Source organism: Manacus candei, unplaced genomic scaffold (assembly GCF_025592945.1).
Source record: "Manacus candei isolate 608988 ecotype Guabito, Panama unplaced genomic scaffold, ASM2559294v1 h1tg000005l, whole genome shotgun sequence".
Taxonomy (NCBI): Eukaryota; Metazoa; Chordata; class Aves; order Passeriformes; family Pipridae; genus Manacus; species Manacus candei.
This window is the reverse complement of record NW_026138053.1, coordinates 2272174-2297205: the sequence shown is the minus strand read 5'-3', so window position 1 is coordinate 2297205 and position 25032 is coordinate 2272174. Positions and strand designations below refer to the sequence as shown.

General features: G+C 56.9%; 1 protein-coding gene across 3 annotated transcripts in view; it reads left to right on the top strand.

Moving 5' to 3' along the window:
- The window catches only part of PIK3R3 (phosphoinositide-3-kinase regulatory subunit 3), a 77188-nt gene that overhangs the window by 6834 nt on the left and 45322 nt on the right, over nucleotides 1–25032 (top strand). For all 3 annotated transcript variants that reach the window (XM_051795578.1, XM_051795568.1, XM_051795588.1), the window contains exons 4-6: nucleotides 6711–6842; nucleotides 9701–9902; nucleotides 10256–10341. In XM_051795578.1, the coding sequence (XP_051651538.1) occupies nucleotides 6711–6842; nucleotides 9701–9902; nucleotides 10256–10341 (420 nt within the window). The remainder of the gene's footprint in view (nucleotides 1–6710; nucleotides 6843–9700; nucleotides 9903–10255; nucleotides 10342–25032) is intronic.

Here is a 25032-nt window from a genome sequence, read left to right as displayed (position 1 = left end):
CCAGAGGGATGCTCTGCAAAAAGGATGGGAATGATGCTCCTGCCAGGGTCAAACATCCCAGCAGAGGCCAGGCTTGGCAGCCTCCTCTCCCTGCAGCCTCCTGCAGAGGAGAGACCCAGTGGTGTGTCCCCAGGATCCTGCTGGAGCCCAAACTGGGATGGGGAGGGCAGGAGAGCATCTCTGCTTTGGCTGCCACACGAGCCCTTTCATTGCATTTGGTGGAGTAAAACATCCCTGATGAAATATTGGAGTTTCCTTACCCCACACATGAGCAGTCAGAGCTGAGGGTCACATTTCTCTTCCTCCTGCACTCCTGATGGCTCGTCCCTCCAGTGTCCCATCTCTGCCAGCAGCTCACCTGCAAAAGTCAAGCTCCATCTTGGAGAATGGGGAGAAATTGGAGCCAGGGTTGGCAGTTGCTGGAACCAAACCACATCTCAGCTGGGGAGAAAATGGGGTTCCAGGGGCAGGGGTTTCAGCTTCCCTGCAAATACCCAAATCATGCTGGTGTTTGGCAGTGGTGGCAGGAAAACTGCTAGAGAGTGCAAAAAAAATGGAGTAGGGGCTGGAAAAGTTCAGGTGTTGGTTTTCTAACCCCCAAATCGTAATGTGTCAGAGAAGACAGAGTGTTTTCTACCCTGAAAAGGCATCTGAACCTCCAGTGGGACGGAGGAGGATGGTTGTCTGGGGAGGAGATGTGCAGGTCAGAGCAGCCCTGCCTGTCCCAGGGAACCAGTGGGCATTGTATCCCTGGGGCTGGCAGCAAAGGTACTCATCTGAGTTGTGCTGATCAAACCCTTTTCCTGTCACGGGCTCTTTTGGAGCCCTTGCCCTTTGGGGACCTAGAAGGACGGGGCAAGCCCTGGAGCTGAAAATCACCCAGGCTTTGGGATGAAGGTTTCCCATCCTCGTGGGGCTGCAGCAACGTTGGGCAGAGCAGACTTGGATGCAGCATGGCTCCACATGGCTCTGCAGCCTGTGCTGAGCCTGTCCCCATCCTGGCACTGGTGACCCACTACAGGTCAGTGGCATCTGACTGCTGGCTAGAGCCTGGGCACCAAAATTGGTACTTCCACGTTGGATGGTACAAGAAGAATTATTTATAGGTGAAAAAAAAAGGAATCAAAGACAGAGCTCATCAATGAAGGGAGGTCAGTGAACTGAGTGCCTTCACTGCCACCTGGCTCAGGTGACACCAGGGCTGGCGAGTGAAGCACGGACCCGAAGGGTGGTTGGGCTCACAGCTGGCTTATCCTGACTCCAGAGGAGAGTGAATTGTTTTAGGACGCTGGGTGCTCAATTTGGACCTTTATGCCCCTTAAGAGAGGCAAGAGGGGCCACGTGACATCACTGAACACGGGAGTTAGTCACATGGTGGCACCAAAAGGAGACTTACAGAAAAGCTGCAGTTCCACAGAGGACTTGGGAGAACTCACCAAAGGGTGGGAGGTGATCAGCCAGCCAGGAGCCCCACTGCAGTGGTAGGGAAGGAGAATGGGCAGAAAAAGAGGAATAAAGTAGAGCTTCAAACAGCAGCATCAGGGTGCAACGCTTACCATGGCACCTGGCACCCAGCACTCCCTGCAGTGCCCGAGCTGGGGGAGGTTTGGCTTGGGGATAGCTGCAAAGTCCTGTGTATTATGTCTGGGCAGTGCTGGGATGCTCTGCATCCTCAGCCCTTCTCCCTGGGGTGAGATCCTGCACAGAGATCCTGCAGCTCCCCCTTCCCCCCCCCCAGGTCCCTGGGTGCCTTGTATGTCTCAGATGGGGCTGAGCCCATCCAGGATGGTGGCAAAGCGCCGGAGCCTCCCCCACACTTTGGATAACCCCTACCCTGCTCTGCGCTCCGGCCCACAGACATAAACACCGAGACCCTTCCCCAGATACAAGAGCAGCGCTGGGAGAAGCCTCCGCTGTTGTCAGGGCCAGGCAGAAGCTGCCTGCGACTCGGGGTGCCAGGGAGAATGTGTCGGCAGCGCGAGGATTGGAGCCGGTGTCTCCAGGCGTGCCGTGGATGCGCTGCCATCCCGCGCTTTGATCTGCGGCCCCGGCGCTGAGCAGTCTGCCTGGAGACACGCTCACGTGCCCGGGAATTAGGTCAGGTCTCGGTGGGGATTAGCGAGCAATGGTGGGTCCCGGGGCTTCACTGGGGCTACCGGGAGCTGCTGCCAGGCAGAGAGGGTTGGGAAGTGAAGAGCAGCTTGGGGGGTCTCACACCGCTCCCCCACTCCCCCCAATCACAGTGTGGATGCCCAGGGAGGGAGAGCATCCCCATCCTCATCCCTGGGATGCCAGAGAGACTTCGAGGCCCACAAGGGCTCTGGTTTCCCCTGGCCAAGCTATTAACTCCACCAAGATGACTCTCCTCCCGAGCACGAGGCGCCCCGGTGCCTGCCGCACTGCTTTTTATTTATACCTGCAGTGGAAATAAACCCCGTGTCGTCAGAGCCTGGCGAGAGGCATGAGCTCATCTCTTATATTTGGTGGTGATGAAAGAAGGGTAAATAAACGGCAGCAGCAGAGACGTCCCTGCCGGACCCATCAGGGAGAATTGGGGGCGAGTTTTTGTCGTGACCTCCAAGAGGTGCTGGGGAAACTGAGGAAGGGAACTGCCCCTGGGAAGCTGAGGTGGCAGAAGGAAGCCTCACTGGGCACCCTCAAAAGGGGGCCCAGTACTCCTGCCCTGGCTGAGTGCAAGCCAGGGATATGCTGAGATGAAACCCAGCAGGAAGGGTGATTGGGGCTGCCAGGTGCTCCTGTGCATGGGCAGAGGGTGCCCTGGCAGCTGCCAAGTCCCCAGCACAAGGTAGCAGCAAGCTGGCTGGGAGATATTACAATGAAGCTGAATCAAAGCTGGGAAATATTCCCTGATTCAGTGCACAGTTCCCCAGTAAACCCCCACTGTGGGTTGCCCAGGAGCCTCAAATGCCTGGTCAGGTCTGGGGGATGTACAGGTCCTTGGGCAGGCATTATCCATGTGGATTAGAAGGCATATCCCCCAGAACTGGACAGTGAGGACATCCCTCCAGCACCCACTGGCAATCAAAATCAAAAGGTATGGAAGGGGTAGAGAAGCTCCCAAGTCAGTATTTCAGTCAGCCCCAGGTACAGGTGGTTTGGGTGCCCCTCTGTCACAGGGAACATGCACCCAAGAGTGTCACACTGCAGTAGCACTTGCCCAGCTTGGCCTGTTGGACTGACCTTGCTGCACCTGGCCGGGAGTGGGGCCGTGGGTGCTGGGCAGGGTCTGCACCCTGTCACCCACACGCTGTCCGAGGATGTTGGTGCAGCCGTCACCTGTGGCCACATGCAGGGGACAGCTGGTTACCAGGACCTGCTCAAGCCTCTCCTCCAAAACAACCCCCCACCTCCTCCATTACACCTCTTGGCTAAACATCCTCTGAGTTTACTGAAACTCCGAGCTTACTCACTTACTTACTGAACCTCCCTGGCTGGCTGCAGCTGCAGGAGAGGTCCTGGAGTTTCCTGCCCAGCCTGACTCAGCCCAAAACCCCGGCACCCTTCCGCCTCTGCTGGGATGTGGGCTCTGGCATCCCAGTGGGAGGAGGCTGGGAGCACCCATTGTCTTTCCCTCTGGGCCAGTGGTCATCCCATGCACCCTTTCTCCAGTCCCAGATTTATCCCTGCTTTTCACCCCTCCGTGGGGAAGGCATGCTCTCCACTGGTCCCCGGATTCTTGCTCTGACAGCAGGTCAGCAAGTAGGCTGTGTGCTGAAAGGGGTTGGTATGGGGTTAAGGTTGGGGTTTTGGGGTATTTTCTTTCTATTTATGGCAGGCAGATAGAATCCCTCCGTCATTCCTCCGTCATTCCCCTGGGGAAAGGACGGGAACATCTGGAGAGCAGCGGGAGAGCATTGACTCATCCTGCAGCTTCATTAACTTCTTATAGCTGGTTATCATCTCCCTCTGATAAGAAGAGAGCAGCATCCGTGGGGTCAGGCCTGTGGTAATTGTCTGGGAAGGCTCCAGGGTTAACCCTTCCCCAGCTGCCGGCTGAGCCTCCCTGAGTTGCCGGGGCACAGCCGGTGCCGGGGAGCAGCTCGGAGCAGCCCCGGGTTGTGTTCTCAGCCTAATGGGGAGCCCAGCTCAGTGGCAGATCCAGGGGGAGGAGAGGAGCTGAGGCAGGAGGATGCCACTGCACCTCCAGGAGGAAGGGGGCAACGGGCTTAATGGCTATTTCTAGTCACAGAGAATGGTGCCACCAGCAATCAGTCCCTGTCGGCGGGGTGTGAATCCCATCGTGCCTCTCTCTGGGTGTAAAGATGTTTTTGAGTCCTGCTTTGAAACCGGCTGAGCCTTCCCTTTGAACACCCCCCCAGGCCCATGCCTAACGAGGCAAACAAGCTAATTAGGCCACGGTGGAGCCCAGAGCTGGTCGCCTGGGGCCAGCGCCCGGCGGCGGCCCCCTGCCTGCACAGGAACAGCTTGTGGCTGCTCTCCTCAATTCGTGCCATCATTCTCAAGGCGAGTGACAGGTCCCTGCAGAAATATCTGTGGCGAGTGAGAAGGGCTTTGGGGTTTGCCCAGTGCATTCCACTGATGGGAGAAGCTCTTTGCCATGCAACAAGACTCTGAGACCCAGCAGCAGCATCCCTGGGTTTTAGCCATGCACTGCGAGGATTCAGCCCAAAACAGGTGTTGGAGCATCTTGTGGGATCCCTGACCCCACTCTCCTCCACCTGCCCAGCTTGAGACAACCTATCAGCTCATTTCTCCAGGGCAAAAATGGGGAAGTGACTGTCACCCCCTGGTGACAGTCAGTTGTGAATTGTCTGTCACAAACCCTGGCAGAAATAACACTTTTGGCCAGCCAAGAAGGTCCAGAAGTGTGGCTGGGAGATGGCAGCATGAGCACAGACCAGAGCGGGGTCAGAGTGCATCTGGCACTGCCCTGCCCACCTCGAAGATGCCAAGGGCAGAGTGGTCCATGGGATGATGCTGTGACTTCGTGGGGTGCCAGAAAGGCAGCACCCACCTTTGCCCTGGGTCATGTCTGGCCAGGCTGGATGGCTACCCACCCCAGCGTGGTGGCATCTCTCCCAGCTGTCCCCACACTGCCCCAGGGCACAGTTCCCAGCCGGCTGGGTGCTTGCCCCTGAGGATGAGGTAGTGTCTCCCACGGCTGGGTTAAAGGCTTCGCTTCGGGCATTGGTCAATCTGTTTTCTCTCCGGCCTGGGAGCCAAATGGAAGGCACTGGCCATAAGGGACCCACTATGGCTTCTTGACCCCGAGCAGGCGGGCAGGCTCCCAGGCTGCCTGGCCCACAGTGGGGACATTCCAACGAGAGGAGATCAAGGTCAAGGTGACCAAAAACAGCTTTTCCCAGCTGCTTCCCATTCCAGCCCTGCTGACCATGTGTCTCTAAAGCCTCGTCCTAGGAAGTAGCATTTCTCCTCTCCTTTGGGTTTATTGCCCCAGAAGGAAGTGCAGCTGAAATGGCTGGAGACTCGTAATATTTTCTGCTGAAAAATGCTGGCCTGGGAGATGGAGCATCTCCCAAAATGGCACCGGTTTCAGTAAAGCTGCATCTAGGGGTAAAGGCCTAGAGGAGGAAGGGGAGGGGGGTTCAGAGCAGAGCAAGCCCACTGTCTTCGTAGTCACACCATGCAATTGGGGGCCTAATACAGCATCTTTAAGAAAGTGCCAAATTTGCTTTTTTGTTCAAAAAAAATTAACCTTTTCAAACCATACCAGATATGTTGGGCTTTTTTATTATTCCTGACCACCTCAGACATCCTCCAATTTCTCCTACAAGGAGAATTTCAAAACATTGCATTTGGCTCCAGTTCGAATCAAAGCCAGATTTTGAAACCTCCAGATCTTTGCAAAAGGGACCAACGTCCTCTGGACGGCCACCACCCAGCCCAGCCGGGCTGAGAGACCTCCAAGACAAACGCATGAGGCAATACCAAAGGATGCTGAAAGGGCTCTTCCCCCTGGACCCTGGTGAGGCAATGTCCCCGTGCTGGCCCAGCCACGGGGCTCAGACAGACACATCCCACCCTTTGACTCCTGCCGGACCGTGGGACAGTTCTGCTCCTAGCGCTGCCCCTGTCCTGAGCCCAGGCTGTGTGATCTCAGCTGTGCTTCCCCCCCTTCCTGGAGCATCCTTCACCACCTCCCCAGGGCAGCTGCCTTTCAGGGCTGGGAGAAGTGATGCCAATTGGGGCACATTCACAGTGTTTCAGGATCACTGGGGGGTGGCATGGGCCTTTAGCAACATGAATTGCCTGGGGGACCATAACCCCATTCCGTGAATGCATTTTCCAAGCAGTTCCTCCTGGGCTGGGCTCAGCACATGGTACCTGGCCCTGATGACCGGAGGATGCTTGGGAGGGCTGCTCAGTCCTTCCCATGGGTGCTATCCTGCAGTGGGACCCCAGTGGAATGGTGAGATTCCCTGCCCCATGCACTGGGTGTGCAGTTCACACAAAGCAGAGATGCTGCCTCGTGCTCTCCATGGGCACGTGGAACTCGGGGTCAGTGGAAACTGGGACAGGAATATTTGCTGGGTGGGGGTGGTGGTGGCAGTGAAATCATGGGCTGCCACACTGGGGAGATGGGGGCATGGGCGAAGAAATCAGCCCCTGTGTCTGGAGGAAGGTCCACAGGGATGGAAGAGCTCTGAGCTCTGCACCAGAGGGGCAGAACCACGGGCTCATGGTTCCTGCTGGCTCTTTCCCTGCAGACGCCTCGGCTGTGGACATGGACCTGTATGAGGCCCAGACACTGGCAGATGCCCTGAAGTGGTACCTCCAGGAGCTCCCATCGCCCCTCATCCCTCCAGCTCTCTACAGTGACTTGGTCCACATGGCTCAAGGTAAGCACACCCAGGCTCTCCCCACACCTGGGACCTTTGTGAGGCTGAAGAAGCTTTGGGTAGACCCCAAAAAGCCTCCCCAGCATCTCCAGGGTGGCTCTGACCTGATCCCCTGCCCAGTGCTGCACTAAGGGCAGGTTCTGAGAAGGACCACTGGGAACATCACATGTGCCAGAGCAGCACCACAGCATTTGGGAGGTGATCTGGGAAAGCAAGGGGAGGCCCAGGGGTCTCCTTTGCCCCCACCACAGCATGGTCTTCTCCTGCTGCAGTGCCCGGAGAAGGAGGTGCTGCCTGCCAGGACGGGTGGCTGCCAAGGCTGGGTGATGCTGGCCCCAGAAGAAAGCGTTGTTATAATATTTTGGCTCTGCTGCCTGGGAATTTTTTCCTGTAATCTCATTAACTCTTGGCTTTATATGGGCACAGAAAATTTTCTGCTTTTTCAGCTTAGTGCCATTAGGAAGTGCCTTTAGATCCCTGCAAGCTTTTCCACCTCTGTGCAAATGTATGAGACCATTAAGGTTTTGGTTTTATTTGATTTTTTTCCAAATAAACAGAGCAGGGCTCGTACCCAGGCCAGCAGAGCCCATGGTCCATCTCAACAGTGAGCCTGGACCAAAATGCATTTCATATGAGCCCTCACTGAGCTGCTCAGCCCCTCCCAGCCTGAGGCCCTGGGGGCATCACCAGGCACACGTGAAGCCCTTGCCCACCACGTTAGACAGGACCTGAATCCCTTGTTGCCTGTGAAACGAGGATTTCCCCTTTCACAGCAGCTCTCGTCTCACTGCCAGTTGCTGCAGTATCCTCCATCCCCGAGCATCACCTCCCCATCCTAAGCCAGATTAGTGCCTGGGCAGATCATGTTCTTGGCTGCCTTAAGAGGCACTAAAAGATCACCCATGGCCAGACCAGCATGGCCTTTCCCTACCCTATCCTGATGGGAGAAGGCCACAGGCTCTTTGTGGCCTCCAGCAAGGCAGGGGGGACACATGGACAAGGCAAGGGATAACACAGCCCATCCTCCCTGCCCTGCACTGGGACACGGAGCCAGAAGAAATACCCCTGGGGCTGGTGGCACAGAGAAGCTGCCTTCCCCTCACCCTTCAGAGCAGAAATCAAAGGCTGCCTCCCTTCCAAGGATAAAAACGCAATTAGGAAGCAATTAGCTGGGTTGCCTCGTTAAGCAACTTCAAAGGGAAGCGCCTTTCCCTGCAGCCTGTGCTGCAGCGGGCTCTGCTCCTGGCACAACAGGGGCAGGAGGAGGAGGAGGGGGCAGGAACGGAGGAGAAACCAATGGAAAGGGGATATCTCTGGGGCTTAACAGAAAAAAATGAAAATATAAGTCTTTGAGGAGACAGTGCTGGGTTTTGGCAGCCTGCCCTGCAAGGCTCCTTCTGCCCTGCTAGAGGCTGAGGGCTGGAAAAGCAGCAAGATGACCACCTGCAAAAGGAGGGGGAAAACATCGCCAAATTCCCCCTTTGGCTGTGGGCCTTCTCCTGCGGGATCCTCTGGGTGCAAAAAGGTGCAAAAAAAGCAGGGATTGGGATAGGGGAGGCCTGGAGCAAAGCCAAACATGCCTCAGGAGCAGCTCGTTGGATACGAGGACTCACAAACACCCCATTACCATCCCAGCTGGGTTGCAGACCTGCTTTGGAGGGGATCCCAGACACCTTCCCCTGCAGCTCTGGTGCACCCTGGCCCCAAGGATGGATGCTGGGAGCTGGCTGGGCACTGGCCAAGCCTCAGTCCTGGAGCAAAGAGCCTCGAGGAGCTGAGTCAGCCCCCGACTGAGCCAAGCTTTGAAGGTGGCTGAGTCCAACCCAGCCCTGGGGACCTCCCTGTGCCCCGCAGATAAAAGGGCTGGGACAAGGCGGGGATGGATGATGGCTGGACAGCGACTGTTTCCTGTGCCTGGGGCAGACTGCAATCCCAGGGCACTGATCTCACAGATCACAAGACCAGGGAGCCCCAGCCAAGGCTGCCAGAGGGCACTGGGGACATGGAATAGGACACTGGTGGGAACACCATGGACTGTGGGCTGCTCGGGACACCTGTGATGGGGGTTCTGGCAGTACCTCCATGATGTACAACACCACCAGGTGCCTGATTTCATTCATGTGGGCAATTCAAGCATCGCTGGAAGTAGCTGTACCCCAGTCAGCCCTCCCTGTCCTGTATTTCATGGGGTGTGAGACCACAGTGTGGGGGCTGAAGGGGCCTCACTACAGCCACACCTGCAGCCCAGGTGCACATTTGGGTTTTTGCCTCCTCAAAAGCCTTTTCCCTCCCAGCTTGCTTTTTCTGCAGGGGAGGGCTGAGCCTTTAAATTCAGCAGATCTTCCAGCTGGTGCCCATTTCCCCACCTCTGCTTTGCTCTGCCTCTGCCATGGCTTTGCTGTGCACCAGGGCAGAGTTCTCACTGTTCTCCTCTGTTGGAGCAGCAGTGAGGGGTGTTTAGGTGCAGCCCTTGCCATGTGAGAAGGTCAGCCCTCCCATGCTCCCTCCCTGGCTGTGCTGAGAGGAGGAATGTGCTAAAGGCACCTGACAACCTGATCTGGGGTGGTGGGGTGGTGTGAGTGGGTAAATGGGGCTGGCAGCTCCCAGCAAGAGGAGGACAAGACCGTGAAGACACTTCTGCATGCCCTGGGATATCCAGGTGTCCCCCAGCCTGGCTGGGAAGAGATGGGCTGCATAAGTTTTGTGGAAGAGGTTAAGATCAGGGATTCTTGGGTCTCTGGGGGGGAGTAGAGAACTGCCACAACTCATGCCATGTGTGCTGGGGGGTGCCAGGCTCCCATGAGAGGCAAGGGGATACCCTGACCTCCTGAACTGACCATTTTCTTCCTCTGCTGCAGAGACCCCAAGCCTGGAGGAATGTGGCCAGCGAGCCAGAGCCCTGCTGGCCCCCCCAGCCCTGCCACAGCCCCAGGCACTGCTCCTGCGCCAGCTCGCCCGCCACTTCTGCCACCTCTGCCAGGGCACCCACCGGAGCCGCTTCTCACCCCGGCTCCTCGGGGAGCTTTTTGGGGAAGTGCTTCTCCGCCCTGTGGCAGCCAGGTGAGGTGCCCCTGCCACGCATGGGACAGGGTGGGTGAGAGGAGGGTGCCCGTAGCCAGGCATGGACAAGCTGGTCTCAGCCAAGCTGGTTTTGCTGGATGGCAGCCCACCAGTGGTCCAGTCCCAGGGTTTTCCGAAGTGGGGAGCTGGATTTGGGAGCTCAGATGCTCAGGCATCACACCCATTCCCACGGTGACCGGGCGTGATGCACATGTGGAACTGGGATACGCAGCCTTGCCTCGGTCCCACGGGAGATCCACCAGGGCAGCTGGCTGCTGTCCCAGGGGGGGTCGAGGGTCTCCAAGGAGGCTGAGGTGCTGGCATCCTCACAGACCCCCTCCTTCTCCCCACAGCACCGAGGCAAGCCCTGAGCTCCGTGCAAGGATCCTCGAGTCCTTCATCATGGCCAGCGAGATGGCAGAGCTGCCAGCAGCTCCTGGTAAGAGATGTCCAGCTGGTGCTGGAGGGGAGGCAGCGGGGGTGAAATTCAGGGAATTGACAGCAGCAGGTCACGGGGCAGTTTTGGTGGCTGGTGCGGTAGCAGGAAGGTGCCCATGTCCCTGTGGCACTGCCCGGGCTACGCTGCCTTCATGGGCAGGCAATCTGTTCCCATTGCCCTCCCTTCTTTCTCCTCACAGATAATGATTTTGGGGCATTTCTTTGCAGCCTCTCAGAAGGTTTGCAGCTGTTTTCTTGCTTAACGTCTGTGTTACTGCTCTTTGGTGCCAGTGTGATGCAAGTGGGTTCTGCTGCCCCATTTTGGGGGCTTGGTATGCGTGGGGGCTGTCAGTGGAGGGCTGCTGTGCAGCTTGTTTTGGTGAGCAGGGATCTGGATACAGTCTGTGAGGGAAAAAAAATACCAGCATGATCATAAAATGGCAGGATGGTTCTTGCTAAAGGATCAAATTAGGGTTTATGATTTTTGACTTGCGTTTAGTTCCCATGTGTGCAGAATTGCACTGCATCCACCAACACACTGCTGCTTTCCCTGTGGGGCATCCCCAGGGTGGTGAAAAGGATGGGCACTTGTCCCCCACCTCTCCATGCATGGGAAAGGAGCTGGGAGTGTGGGTTTTTCTACAGATGTTAATGAGCCCACCCAGCCTCACCCCTCAGGGCAGCAGTCCTGCCTCTTTCATTACCAACACCAGTGTTTGCTTCCAGCACCTCTTTGATCTTTTGTTCTGCTGGCCACTTTCTCTTGCCAGATCCCTCTTGCTGAGTGGCACCTCATGTCCCACTGGTGTCCAAAACTGAAGCACATCACCCCTGTGCCTTCTGCAGCACTTCAAGGATGGGAGGCAAGTGGTCCTTCCAGGCAGGGATGTACACAGGAGGGAGAAAGGTGCTCCGGGGAGCACAAACCACAGACCTTGAGGACCACCGAGACCTGCCCTTGGGGGATCCCATCTCCAAGCTACCACTAAGACCCATCTGTTCTCCCACACCAAGCTGCCTAGAGCTCCCAGTGCCGAGAGGCACAACTGCTTCCAGGCCTGCTTGGAGATATGTTGGCACTGGCCCCAGTGAATCTTGTCTCTCTGCGATGTCTCTGGGTCCTTGTCACCACCCTGTCTCCCTGGGGGATGGCTGGGCCAGGCAGTATTATGACTCTTAATATTCCTCATAAATCAGCCCTTTCAGACTTGTCATCTTATTTATTGCTCTCCCCCAAGCTCTCGCCCATGAGTTTGCTGAGATACATATGTCTCTCTTCCACCTGCTGATCCAGATGTTGGGCAGCTGCAGCTCAGCGGTCCCCAGGGTCACCACTGGACCTTGTGCTGTCATCAGCTGTCCCCACCCTGAACTGAGCAGAGGGGTTGGGCAGGATCCTGGGGTCCTTCTGGGTCAAAATCTCCCCTCTGGGCATCCCACAAGCGTGGGGCAGGACACGGGACACCTGGGCTCGCTGCGGGACCTCAGACAAGTCCTGCCACCTCCCCTCTCTTTGTACCTTAAAAGGGAGGATATTATTACTTGCCTGTCATCACATTAGGATGTTGGGAAGCTTAATTAAACGTCTGCAAAGCGATTTTGAGAGCTGCGGATGAAAGGGGCTATATATAAAGTGCAAAGAATTATTATTAGCGGTGGGTCCGTGCCCCGGCCCCGTTCCCATCACCCTGGCCCCGCTCCCCTGCCTCCCGGCACCGTGGTTATTTTGGTGCGTGTGTGGAGTTGTGGTTTTATAATTATACATGTAAAACAGCTATAAATACCCTGCAATAACACGGCGGGTGTGTGCGCATAGCACAGGAATAGGAGTCGGTAGCTGACATAAGGAAACCGCGGTGTGACCTCATCCTGACTCAGATGTAAATATACCTCGTGCGAGGGGGCAGCTGGGGGGTTTGGGGGCTGCTGGGGGGCTGCAGGGGCAGTGGCCTCCTTGGCAGTGAGGGTCATGTTTTGAATGGAATCTGAAGGTGTCTGCTAACTCCAGGGAGGCTCCTTCAGGGTCAGGATCCCTCCTCCTTCATATGTCCTGGGACTGACGGTGGAGTCTTGGATGTTAAAATCGTCAGGAATAAAAATGTCAGTTATGGAATTTGGTTCCTGGAGGGGCTTTTCTGGGTGGATTCGCTGTTGCTGAGTTTGCAGAATGCCTTCCCAAAGGCACTGTTCCTGGAGGGTCTTTTTAGCCACCTGTGGATGGGCTGTGAACAGAAAAATGGGTCTGTGATGGCTCCTGAAAGTTCTTTCTGGTGACTATGGGATGTAACATTGGGCTCATGCTGGAGACACTGGTTTGCATAGGGCCATGCACTGGTTTGCATGGGGTAAGGCCACAGATCCCTGGCAAAGCTGGGCTGAAGCCTGGGGCCAAGTGACCGCATCCAGGACACCTTGCTGTGCTCTCCAGCAAACCCCCAGCGCTGGGCAGACATCCCAGGGGGACATTCCCCAGCCCCATGGGGGCCCAGGGGGCACACAGAGCCCACAGCACAACCCCAGGGTCTGGGGAGGGCTGTTTCCCGAGTAGGGTGAGGGGGCAGGGGAAGGCAAAGGGAAGAAGTGATGCAAATACCAGCTCAGCTGAAGGAAGATGACTTCATCTCCTTTTCCTCTCCTGGTGCTATTTATAGTCACTTTAATTTACTCCCCTTTGCTTTATTATCTCTCCAACAAGCCGTTAGCCCTCAGACAGCAGGATGCCTTTACTCACCATGCAGCCCAAAGTTCTGCAAAAAAAAAAAAAAAAAAAACAAAAAACACAACCCACCACCAAAAAAAACCCAAAAGTGGGGGCAGGAGGCAGGGGAAGGCGGCAGAGTGCCTGGGCAGGAGCATTGCTGTCCTGTGACGTAGCTTTCTGGAGAAAATGAGAGGATTTTTGGCTCCTTTTGGAGAAAAGAGTGAGAATTAAGGAAGGAAGATGTCACCTTCCTCCTTCAGAGCAGTGGCTGGCAGTGCCAGGGTCCCCTCCTCACCCCAGGATGATGTCCCCCTGTTTTGCTGGACCTTGCTGAGGCAGACACCCCCTGCTTCCCCCCAAGACCCTAAACCCTGTCCTGCTTTATGTGGGACAGTGGTATCATGCCAGGAGGTGGGGATCAGGCCCAGCCCAAGTGCCTTGAAAACACCTTCCCAGCAAGAAGGTTTGGCATCCCTGGGCTATGGGGAAGCTGAGGCACAGCCTCCCCATGGAGTCACCTTTCCAGTGGCTCCAAAATCCAGTCCCTGGGAGCATTGGTCACCAGCTGCCCAGCCTGGACCCCAGCTCCATTGCACCCCACACCCCAGTGCTTGGCAGGGGTGGAGGTCTGCAGTGGTGCTGGTGTTGCCCATGAACATCTCGTGATGTGACACACTGGACACCTCCCAGCCCGAGCCCCATGCAGGCACCTCTGGGACAGCACTGCCGCTGAGCAGGACTGCCGTGTTAAACCAAATTAGAATGATCTGGCTTTGAAGTTTTTAATTAACTTTTCCCCTGTTTGCTTTCTTCTGGATCCAAGGGAAAAGCCCAGCCTCCCGCTCTCCCCAGCTTGTGTGTCAGTGTGTTACAGTGGAGGTTGCAGACTCGGATCTGCAGGGAGTCAGGGGGGAGCAGAGGGCTTGGCAGGTGGGGCCAACCCAGGGGGTGCAGCCCCCTGCCTGCCTGGGATGTGGGGGCAGTGTGTCCAGGCCCTGCCCTGCCTCCATGGGAGCATCCCTGCACAGCCATGAGCATCCTCCCCCTTGTCCTGGCACATCGGCCACAGGGTGCCTCCAATTTGCATTGCCCCTTGGTGTTTCATCCCCTCAGAGCTGCTGATGTGGGTTAAAAATAGCCAGGAGAAAACCCAACCAAAAGCCCCTGGGTGGAGAGTAGCCATGAGGCCATGGCTGAGTGGTCCCCTGTGCCGAAACACCTCATTCTGCCTCCCCGAATCTGCAAATAATACAGAGAAAGCAAATTAACAGTGGGGAAGGGGAGGGGAAAGAGCCAGAGCCGAGCCAGCAACATGAGGTAGGGAGAGTGGCTAAATATAACAGATCCCTGAAGGCACGGGGAAGAATATGACGGGGATCTGCACTCCTGCCATCCCAAAAGGCGGCCTTGTGCCTTCCCAGCTGCTCCTCATAATGCAGCCCTGCCCGGTTGATCCACAGAGGGAAACGCCTCCGAGAAGGGCAGCAGTGAGGAGTCTTCTTCCCTTGGGCCATGGAGCAGGGAGCAGTGCTCCCACATTCAGCAGAGGATGGGGGTCCCCCAAGCACCCAGGGTGCCCAGCTGGGAGGCAGCTGCTGCCTGACCCACTTGCAGGCAGCCGGCGGGCAGTGGGATGCTGCTGGGAGACCCCAGGGGTGCTGCCTCCGCAGCTAATTTTAGCCTGTGTTCAATTAATCATGGAGCGGGAGGGGATCTCAGCAAGCCCAGCCTTTGCCAGCGCCTCCACCAGCTCCTCTTTCCACCCTGTGTGCACTGCTGGAGGGTTTGGAGGAGCAAGGGCTGGGCATACACCCACTCCGTGATTTTGGGCTGAGGAACTAAGAGAGACCCCGTGCCAGCCTTCTTCCACCTGGCTTTAAGAGGCTGGGGCAGCCCCAGGAAGGATGTCCCATGGCAGCATAGGGCCAAGAGGGAAGAAGGCCTCCCTTGGTATCTCCTCATGCCTCAGTTTCCTGACATCACTGGCAGTGGTGGCCTTTGCTGTGGCATTTCTCAGGTTGCTTGTACAGCTCTGAGCAGGAGTTTTCCCAGCATGCCAGGGCTCTGGAATGCCTCCCTGGAGTGGGGACCAGTGACACCCAGCAAGGGATGTTTCAGACCTCTGCTGCACACTCTGATGGCAGCCCCTTTCCTGGGATTCACCAGCTCTGGCCCTTTCCTAGCCCAAGCTTTGCAGGTCACCATTTCCAGTGCTGCTTTGCCAGGCAAAGTTGGGGTGGGAGTAGCTGCATTGCTTGAAGACTGTCAGCTTCCCTGGTACAAGGAGGGACACTGGTGATGCTTTTGGAATAGAGGGTGACACCCTTGTGGTCCCACTCTCCCCACAGCCCAGGTTCACCGGTCCTGGTGTCAAAACCATGGCACAGTCCAGCCCTCCCCCGTGACAAGGGGAATGGTTCCTGACGGAAACAGGGCTCGGCTGGGATTGAAACCCTTTTCCTGCCCACACTGCATGGCCGGAGCTGATAAGGCCTGGATAACCCCAAGCATTGTGTGTGTCGTCGGCCCATGACCCGCCAGCATGAGAGGAAACGCTGCTGCTCAGCCAGCCAGGATTCGGGGGGAGGTCCTGTCTATGCCGGTGGCAGGCTGCTGGAGTGCCCTGCAGTCTGGCCAGCCTGCCTTTTTTTTTGACAGCATATGAAGTTTTGGACTGGCTCCGTTGGATCCTCATTGGTGCAAGCCCAGGTTGCTGTGCCAGCACACGCCAGCCGGCTCTCGGCTGTTCGGTCATGAAAGCTGCCAGCCTGGAAGCCTTGGGGGTTCAGGGTGGTTGTCTGATGTAGTCAGGGTTTGGCCCTTGGGAGTTGCAGGGCTCTTCAGATGGAGCTCTGAACCTGGGTCACCACTGCCTGCTCCAGAGGGCAGCTCCCAGAGGCCAGACTGGCTGAGCAAAACCTCCCCAACCCAGACAGAGCCCCCAGCTTTACTGTCCCACACCATCCAGGGCAGGCTCACTCCTCGTGCTGGCTGCTCACCCAGCCAAACTGCAGGACTGTGTGTGTGCCAGTGCATGTGTCCTCCCAGCTCCTGCCCTCAGACACTGTCTGGGCTGGAGCCACTCTTTCTGCTGCAGTGGCTCTGGCTAAACACCACGGGCAGATTCACAAAAGAAGATGGGGTGGGTGACAAAGTATCGGTCACACTGCCAGCTACAGCTGATTTTCCAGCTTGGCACCAAAGCCAGGAGCATCCTCTCCAGTGTGGTGGTATTTCCATCCCCTGCCTCCTGCCTGGAAGCGGATGGGCAGCAGCGTGTCACCCTGCTGCCCTTTTGGCCAGGAGATGCCAGGAAAGGGCAATGCTTCCCATAGGGAGTTTCATGCTGGAGCAGGGAAGTTGATCCCACCGGCACCCCTGGCCCCTGCCTCCCTCGAGAGCTTGCCAGCTCTGCTCTGCAGGGGTGGGAGGAGGCAGGCTGCCCGGCAGACACACGAGCGGCTCTTGGGAGAGACAGGATTTGTGCTTTCAGGAGGGAAAATGAGTCATAGGAGGTGTGACAGGGCTGTGCCAGCAGCTGAGAGCGGGACTGGGGTAAGTGGTGGCTGTCGGCTGCTATCCAGGAGGTCAGGCAGAAATGCTCTTACAGGCCTTGCCTGGCTTTAAAATCTATTAACGTCATTTTGCTGTTCGAGCCGAGAGCGGCACAGGCAGCAGAAACGTTCGGGCATGGCTCAGATCAGAGCAGGATTTCAATTACAGTAATCAAAGGTGACACAGATAAGAAACCCCTGGTCTATGGAGCCATGACAGCTGTCCTCTGGCTCCAACCGGCACCCATCCAGAGCAGCTCCATCAAAACCACTGAAGTGGTACTAGGGTAAAATTGGATTGGAATCCATTTTCATCTGCCGTGGTGGAAAGTGCTTTCCCTGCACTCCTTGGGGAGGAAAGCCACCTTTTCAGGGAGAGCAAGGGAGGAAGGTGCCAGGCATGGAGGAGGGGACAATGCCCCCATCAACAACACTGATGGCTGCTTTTGGATGATAGAGGCAGCAGAAGGAACAGCTGGGATACTGGAGCATCAAGGCTCTGCCTCCTGCTTTCCCCTCTCCATTTCAGCCTGGCCCCACAGGGATGCTCGTGGCTGAGGCAGGGATATGCTCAGCTCGGTCCCAGGTTCCCCAGAGGGATCCGCTGTCCTCTGAGCCCTGCTGTGGCCAGAGCACCCCAGGCTGTGCTGCAGGACAGACCCCCAACAGTGCCAAGGAGAGTCTGGGGATAGGGTTAGGAGATTGGAGGAGAAGAGCCCAAGGGGCAGGATCTGGCACTCTCTTCTTTCATCCTTGCAAGTGGCAGAGTGATGCCCAGGGAAAACTGCCTCCCACTCCTGCCTCTGCCACCACTTGAATGTGTCCCTGGTCAATCCCCTCCACTGCTTTTGTATCGCATAGTCTGGGATTGCAAATCTTTTGGATGGCAGTAGGGCATCCCCTGCCTCTGACCACCTCACCCCTTCAGGCTCCCACCCCATTGAGCCTCTGGTGACCACTGCCACGGCCTCATGGGACTCTGGCTGCAGCTGAGGGATGGGGGCACCCCTGGGTCCTATGCACACAAGGGGTCCTTTCTGCCCCTGCCCCTACCCCAGCACAGCAGGATCCGGCCAAAACACAGCGCCTCTTTCTGTGCCCACTGGCCCCGCTCCAGCCTGGCTGGGTGTCAACTGCCCAGCCGCAGCGTGTCCCCCCCGGAGCTCCGCCGGGAGCGCGAGCCCTCTCCCAAACACTGGGGGCTTGTGTGGGGTGGCGGGGCTGAATGGTGGGTCTGTGCGGCCAGGAATGCCGGGCAGGGAGGGAAGGCGAGCCGCTTGTTTCGTGTGTTTACCTGGAAGTGGGGATCATGGCCAGGCCCTGCTGCCGCAGCGGCGGGCGCTTTCATGCCAGAGCTAACGGGATGGGGAGTGCCACGCTGAGCCCATCCCCGAGCAGCCTGCAGCATGGCAACGATGGGGACACAGCAGGGACCTGGCAGTGCGTCCCTCCCTCTGTGTGCCCACACAGTGCTGAACCCTCCTACTCACTGCAGCTGGAGAGCAGGAGCCTGGAGAGGGATGAGCTAGGCCATCACAGGGATGGGTGATACTGCTGGTTGTCCTCTGCCTTGCAGCATCAGTATGCCCCAGTGTTCTACACGGTCCTCCTGCATGTGTCCCCATGCCAGCTGGGTCCCCATCCTGGCTGTATGTCCCCACACTGTCCATGGCTCTCCATCCTTTGCGTTGTGTCCCCTCGCAGGGTCTACAACCTGGCTACATGTTGTCCCCATCACCTTGGTCCCCATCCTGGGGTCTCCATCTTGGTTGTATCCCTGCCCTGTCCATATCTCTCTGTGGAGCCCCACGCTGGCTGTGAATGCCTGTACCAGCTCTATCCCTGTGCAGATTGTGCATCCCTGCACTGGCTGCATCCCTGTACCAGCAGTGTCCTCGGGGGGACATGGGAGCCACTTAGCAGCTCAGGGAGAGAGGGGCCACCCATGCAAGCACCAGGTTTTGTCCTTGTGTGAGCCAGGACTGACAGCCACACACAAGCTGCTGGGGAAGGAAATGGGATGATAGCATCTTCGTCAGCGCCTGGATGCACAGGGATTAATGAAGCTGGCTCGCTGTCTCCGGGATTCAGGTTGCCTTATCTGTGTCTATCTGTTCTTACCCAGCCACTGCTAGAGCTGCTCCCGATGCCGCACAGCTAATCCCACAGGCTGGCAGATAGGGCAGGGACTGCTACCTCCACCCACACCCTGCCCGCTCCGGCAGGGCCAGGGGCACGGAGCTCTGCCACGACCTGCTCCTGCCCCCAGGCCAGCTGATGCTGGAGACAACCAGGGGCCCAGGGCAGAGGTGCAATGAGTTTGGCAGTCTCAGTCTGGCAGTAGTACACACAGGGTTGGGAGGCAGGCACTGGCATTGCCTCTTATCCTGACCTCAAGGCTGCTTGACCTTCCAGTTCTCCCAGCAAAGCTGTGTCTGTCCAGTTAATCTCTATTCATCCTTCAGCTCAAAAAGTTACTGCCTCACAGCCAGGGCTACACCACGTCTCTGGGAGAGACTTATGGCTGTTCTTTGGACAATGTCTCCGTCTTTTGGATACTTCTGGCATTTGGGGAGGGTTTCAGGTGGTGAAGGAGCTGAGGCACCCACAGAGGCTGGCATCTCACCGAGCAGCCTGGCACTGTGTTGTCCCCAGGACACATAGAGCTAGGGCTGGATCATTCCATCTCACACCACAGAGATGTGGCTGCATCATCCTTGGCTCTTCCCGAGTACCTGGAGGACCACAAGTCCTGACTGCCCATCCCTGGTGCCATCAGCAGAGTGCCTTCCCTCTGGCCTGTAGTACCTCTCATTTCTCCATTCTGTGTTGGCTCTTCATGCCCTGGGGCGGGAGGAGCATCCGGGGCTGTGCTTCGGCACCATCCCAAATTTCCGACCTGGCGTGCACAGTGCCATGGCAGCGCCTTTATTTTTTCAGCTGCTTCCCTGTTTTCTTTGCAATTGGGCTCTTTCACTGGGTGATGGTGATCTCAGGGGCTATTTGGGGAGGGTTCAACATGCTGCTGAGCAAGCAGCTTGCAGCGTGGTGCCCAGGCCCTGGACCCCATGGTGGCCTGCCCTGTCATGCACCCCACACTGGCCGTGGCACAGAGGGAAAAACATATCACCTGGACTTGGGAGAGACCATGGTAGGGAACCATGGTAAAGGAAGCCATGCCAGGGGGAGAGTGGGGTCAGGAGAGCAGGAGCACCCAGGACCCCTGTGTGAACAGGGTTTGGAGGACTGAAGCCCCCAGTGACAGGGGGATAATGCAAAAAGCACCAGCCCGAGCTGGTCCTGCCTGAAGAGCCTTGCTGGGCTGTTTCAGGAGCAGTGACAACTACTGAGTGGCTGCAGGTGTCTGAGGGGAGCTCTGCTCCACACCCTCTGACAGCTGTTTCTGCAAGACCCTTAAATTGAAACATTTGGAGTGTTTCAGAAAGAGAAACCTGAGTGTTTTGGGGACCAGAACAATTCAAAAGATCCAAGACAAATTCATGAGCCATGGGTCTTGACCTGAATCTGGAAGCCAAAAGCCCTCATCCAAGTTGTTTCCACTCAGCTTTTAGCAGGATTAGAACAGCAGTGTCCTGTGCTGGCAGGGATCACCTGGGCCAAGCACATCCAGCCCCTGAAATCACTTTGTGCAGGCCCCAGAGTCCATCTTGGCATCCTGGCTCTTGCTGCTGCCATCATTTCCAATTTAGACTTTCCTGTGGCACAGACCAATATAGAAGCACTTTGCAGGATGGCGCTTCCCCTCCCTGGGGAGCCAGGGCTGGTGCTTCGCTTTTGGTTTCCTTCTGGATACTTCTTCCATGATCTGAGATGGGAGGACCGGGAGAGGTGCAAGGGCATCATCTGGACCCCCAAGGAGAGGAGGGGTGAGGAGATGGAGCCAGGGGACACATGGATCTGTCCCTGTGCACCCTCTTTGCAGGGGTGGGTCAAAGTCAGCCCAGGCAGGTGGAGAGCTGGTTTAGGGAAGGGCTTGGAACAAACCTCGGTGTGGAAGGTCCTTCAAGTCCCCCAGTCAGCCTGTCCATGGGATGTGCCTGCTCTCTCCGAGCAGCCACCTGCTCGACCCCTTGCCAGGGTGGTGGCCATGAGCTCCTGCAGCCACTGCTTCTCATTCCACATCCTCCAGCCCAGGGGTGGGGAAAGCCTCATCATCTCCATCCTCCCTCTTTCCTTCCTAGGAATAAAGGTAAAAGCAAAGTCTTTTGGCTGGATTACCCAGGGACTAAAGAGGGGAGAGCTCTCCTCAAGGCAGGGAGCACTGCTAGCCCCAGCTGAGAGGTCTCTGGTGTCTACTAATGGGTTGTGCTCCTGCAGCTACTTTGTCCTCAGGGAGGCCATAAAAAGTGTCTCCCATTTCTCCAGCTGCCTGTTCCCAGAGAAACTGGGGGACAACTGGGTCTCTTGGGCATGGTGCTCCTCCCACTTGGAAGACACCACACAGGGCTCTGCCGGACTTCAGCTTCCATGGTCCTAAATGGTTCTGAGCCACTTGTGTCTATGCCACATATTAGGGTCCCCTGGTCCCTACCAGCTCCTCTGCACCAAACATTTCCTATCTGGTGGCTTTGATTTGGTGTCCCTGAGGCTGACACCCAGGTCAGGACCATGCTGCCCAGGTAGCCTGTGCCGCCCTCAGCATCCAGTGCTTGAAACCACAGCCTCTTGGTGAGCATCCTCCCTGGAGAGGCTGCTCTCTGCAATTAATCTGGGCATGGTTTATGCTAACGACTCTCCCCACTTTAAATTATAAATGGCCCTTGGCATGTGTGCACACAAACACACGTGTGAGCACAGAGATCCTTTAAGGCCATCATTAGCTGTAATTAGTGGGATCTGTCACTCATCTTTGGCAGTTAACGATGAGCCCTGAGTCAGAGGAATCCAGCGGCAGATAAAATAAACACGATTTCAAACAGTTTGGAAATAACAAGCCCTCATTAATCAGACAAGCCCCAAAGGGAAGCGCTTCGAAAAGTGGTGGCTTCTTTGCTGTTGCCGAGAGCGGGGGTGGGTGGGCTCCACACCAGCCCCCGTGCTCCCCAAACCAACCCCCCAGCGGGAGTGGGAGTCAGGCTGCTTTCTTGCTTGGCTGACTTCATGGCAGGACTGAGGTGTCAGAGCCAGTCAGCTCGAGCAAAAAACCTGAAAACTGGAAAAACCCACCCAAAAGGGCTCCTTCATGGCCCCTCTCTGGGCAAAAGCCTCTCTGGGCTGGCCCTGAGGTGCAGGTGGGGGTGATGCTGGTGCAGGGGCTCAGCTCTGGGTAGAGATGAAACAGCTCTGGGGCAGCACATCCCACAGCCATCACTCACCCCAAGATGTGAAAGGATGTGTGGGGAGGAGCATCCCTGTGATCTGGAAACACAGGGGAGAGAGGATTTGGGGAAGGGGCTGGTACGAGGGATGTTTCCTAGGGAGCAGAGGGAGCTGGGGAGACTTCTAGCTGTCACAGCTGCAGCTAAATCACAGCAAATAGGAGGGGAATGGGACACACGAGGCTGGTTTATATTACAAAGGAGCAGTCCATCATGGGGTATTTAAAATAATCCGCTTAGATGCACAGTAGCAGATTTGGAGTGCTAAGGGAATTGAAGGCGCTGTGGCTTTGCAAGGCTGGATCAGATCTAGTTAAGACGCCACTTAGGACAGTACATCCCATCCTGCCTCGCTGCCTCAGGGGACAGCACACAGCACCTGCAACCCCTGCAAGGCCACTCCCAGCCCAGCAGGGAGGCACCCAAGGTGACACTGGCCACATCGGGATGGGTGACAATACCCTGTGGCATCTCCCTGGGACAGGTGGCAGGGTTGGGGAGCATGGAGCCGTGGGCTGGATTAGGCGCAGGACAGGAGGTTCCCATGAGAGTCCAAGGCTGTGGAGGGGTGAAGGAGGTGTAACTGGTGCTTGGGTCCAGAGGACACTGGTGTATCTTGGTGGCACCTTTGTGCTGAAGCCAGTTGCCTGGCAAAACAGCTCGGACCAGGGGAAGCTCGGGACAGAGCTGCACCCGCACTGCCAAGGGATGGGAACCTCCTCTAATGGCATCCATGTGGCATTTCCTGCTCAGCTGGGGCAGGGGACACAGCCCGGGGTCCTTGCTAGACTGGGACCAGGGGATTGCATAGGGCTCTGCACCTGCTTTGGGTGAGGAGCTGGGGCTCAGGCTGCTCTGCAGGGCTGCCAGCTGGCCTGCTCTGCCCCTGCGTGGGCTTGCAAGCACCCCAGCAATGCCAGTGGCTGCAGAGGGGAGTGGCTCCTAATGCCACGAGCTAGGTGGTCCTCTGCTGAGGTCTGGGATCAGTCTGGGGTCTATGTGGGTAGGAACATGGGCTGTCTGAGCATCTCTGAGAATCCTAGCACTGCTCCTCTGAGCCAGGCTGAAAGCTCAGCCCCAGGGAACCCAATTTATCCTGAGAGAGGGATTTCATCCCGGAGACTTCATCAAGGGCAGGCATTGCCCCAGAAGAGCATCCTTCCAAGGGCACATGGTTTCCACCTTGGGCTGGCTCCAGGGGTTCAGCCTGCAGGGGCCCTGCAGAGCCAGACCAGCAGCAGCCTCTTGGAGCCAGGCAGCGTTGCCGGGTGTGACCCCGGTATGGAGCTGGTCATCAGACTGCCCATCCCTTTGCTCCCAGGGAGGACAGGGCCCAGCAACATGGCCACAGAATCTGAAGCTGCATGTCAGATTAGGCCACAGGACTGCCTGCCCCTCTTCTTGTCCTTAACCTGTGCTCTCTGTCCCCCTCCGACCCCACCACAGAGCTGCACTCAACGCGAGAGCTCACTCTGGCAGGTTTAAACACTGTCCCCAGCTCCCCTGAGCATTAATCCGAGGGAGGATTAAGGTTACCAAGCTCCTGGAGCCACCCAGCTCTCACGCCTCCCGGAATGGACCCCTCTGTCCTGGCCCAGAGAGGGCACGGTGCTCTGCTGTCTCCCTGGGGACTTGCTGCTGTCCCCCCCAGCTCCCCGAGCTCTCCTCCATCAGCAGGCATCTCACTGGGGTTGTGCAGCACCTGTTCACCTCTCCTCGAATCACAGCCCACGGATCATCCCCAGGGCTTTGGGGGCTTCCAAGCCTCTGTGAGCATCTTCCCCTTGCTCCCCGCAAGCCCTGGGGTGAGGGTCAGGGTGGGTATTAGCTTCTCCCTGCTCTTCTCTCCAGTGCCTTTGGTACTGTGCTCTGGTCACTCACTCCTAGGTAGCTCTGGGTTCGTGACAACTAGTTTAAATGCATGGAAAATACCTTAATCCCAGTAAGACCCTGATCCCTGCCTGCTCATTCTCCCTGTGAAAGCCCCCCACTTCAGCCATAATCCCCTAGGAGAGGTCATCTGTGTACCCTCCAGCTGTGGGAAGAAGAGACTCCAGGGCACCCACAAACTCCTGGGGTCGCCACACAGGTCCTAGTTAGCACTGCCCAAGAAGTCTTGTCACCTGCAGAGGACAGTGCAGATAGAGATGCTTCTGCCAAGGGTGGGATGGCCAGGGCAGGGAGGGTCACAGGTGGAGCTGCCACCCTCTTGTGCCCCCTTAGTGCCACCAGCTCCAGAACAGAGGTTTTCAGAGAGAATCAGATAAATGTTACCTACTTTTACACAGTTAGGATAATTTTTCATTTCTGTTCTGAGTTACTATATGCTCCACAGTGACCAGAACCCCTGGCTTGCCAGTCCCTATCCCACAACTGCCCCATTCCACCCAGAGGGCTCCCCAGGGCATGGGATTGGAGGAACCCTGGCTTGTGGGGAGAAAGGGGGTCCTGGCTCTCACCCCCAGTCCCATTTCCCCAATGTTGGGAGCTTCTGCTGCCTTCACCTGCCCTGAGTTGTGGCCCCACGAGCTGTAATCCCCCTCCTGCTACACCTGCAGGATCAGAGGCTGCCAGCATTGAACCCATCCCAGAGAAAGGAGGGCACTGGGGGGGTGATAATAAACCCTAATGATACCTGGGGAGAGGGGGAGGGCAACAGGCTCTCTCCAGTCTCTTGCGTCTCTAAGTAGGCAATAGGAAAAATGTGTGTTTGCAGAATTGTCTCTTATATTTATAAGAAGCAAGGACAATGCTGGGATAGAGGCTGAGCTGAGCTTTTAACCAGCCAGATTACACTTAGCAGGAGCATTTACCTCTGCCTCTAATCCGCCTGCCACAAAGACTTGCTAACTCCTTCCCGGATTTAACTGGAAGGCTTCAAATCTTCCTGCAGAGGAGAGAGTTACGCCCGAGCTGGTGCTGGAGGGCTGCACAGGTCAGGGTCAGCGCTCCTCCCCTTGGGCACATCAGGTTTGGGCTGGCCATTTGAGCCCCATACTCAATTTTTTTCTGGCAACAGGTCCTGCAGTCAGGACAGGCAGGAGATGGGCATGCGCCAGGAGCCCCTCAGTCCGTGGGAGCTCCGTGGTGGTGGCTTC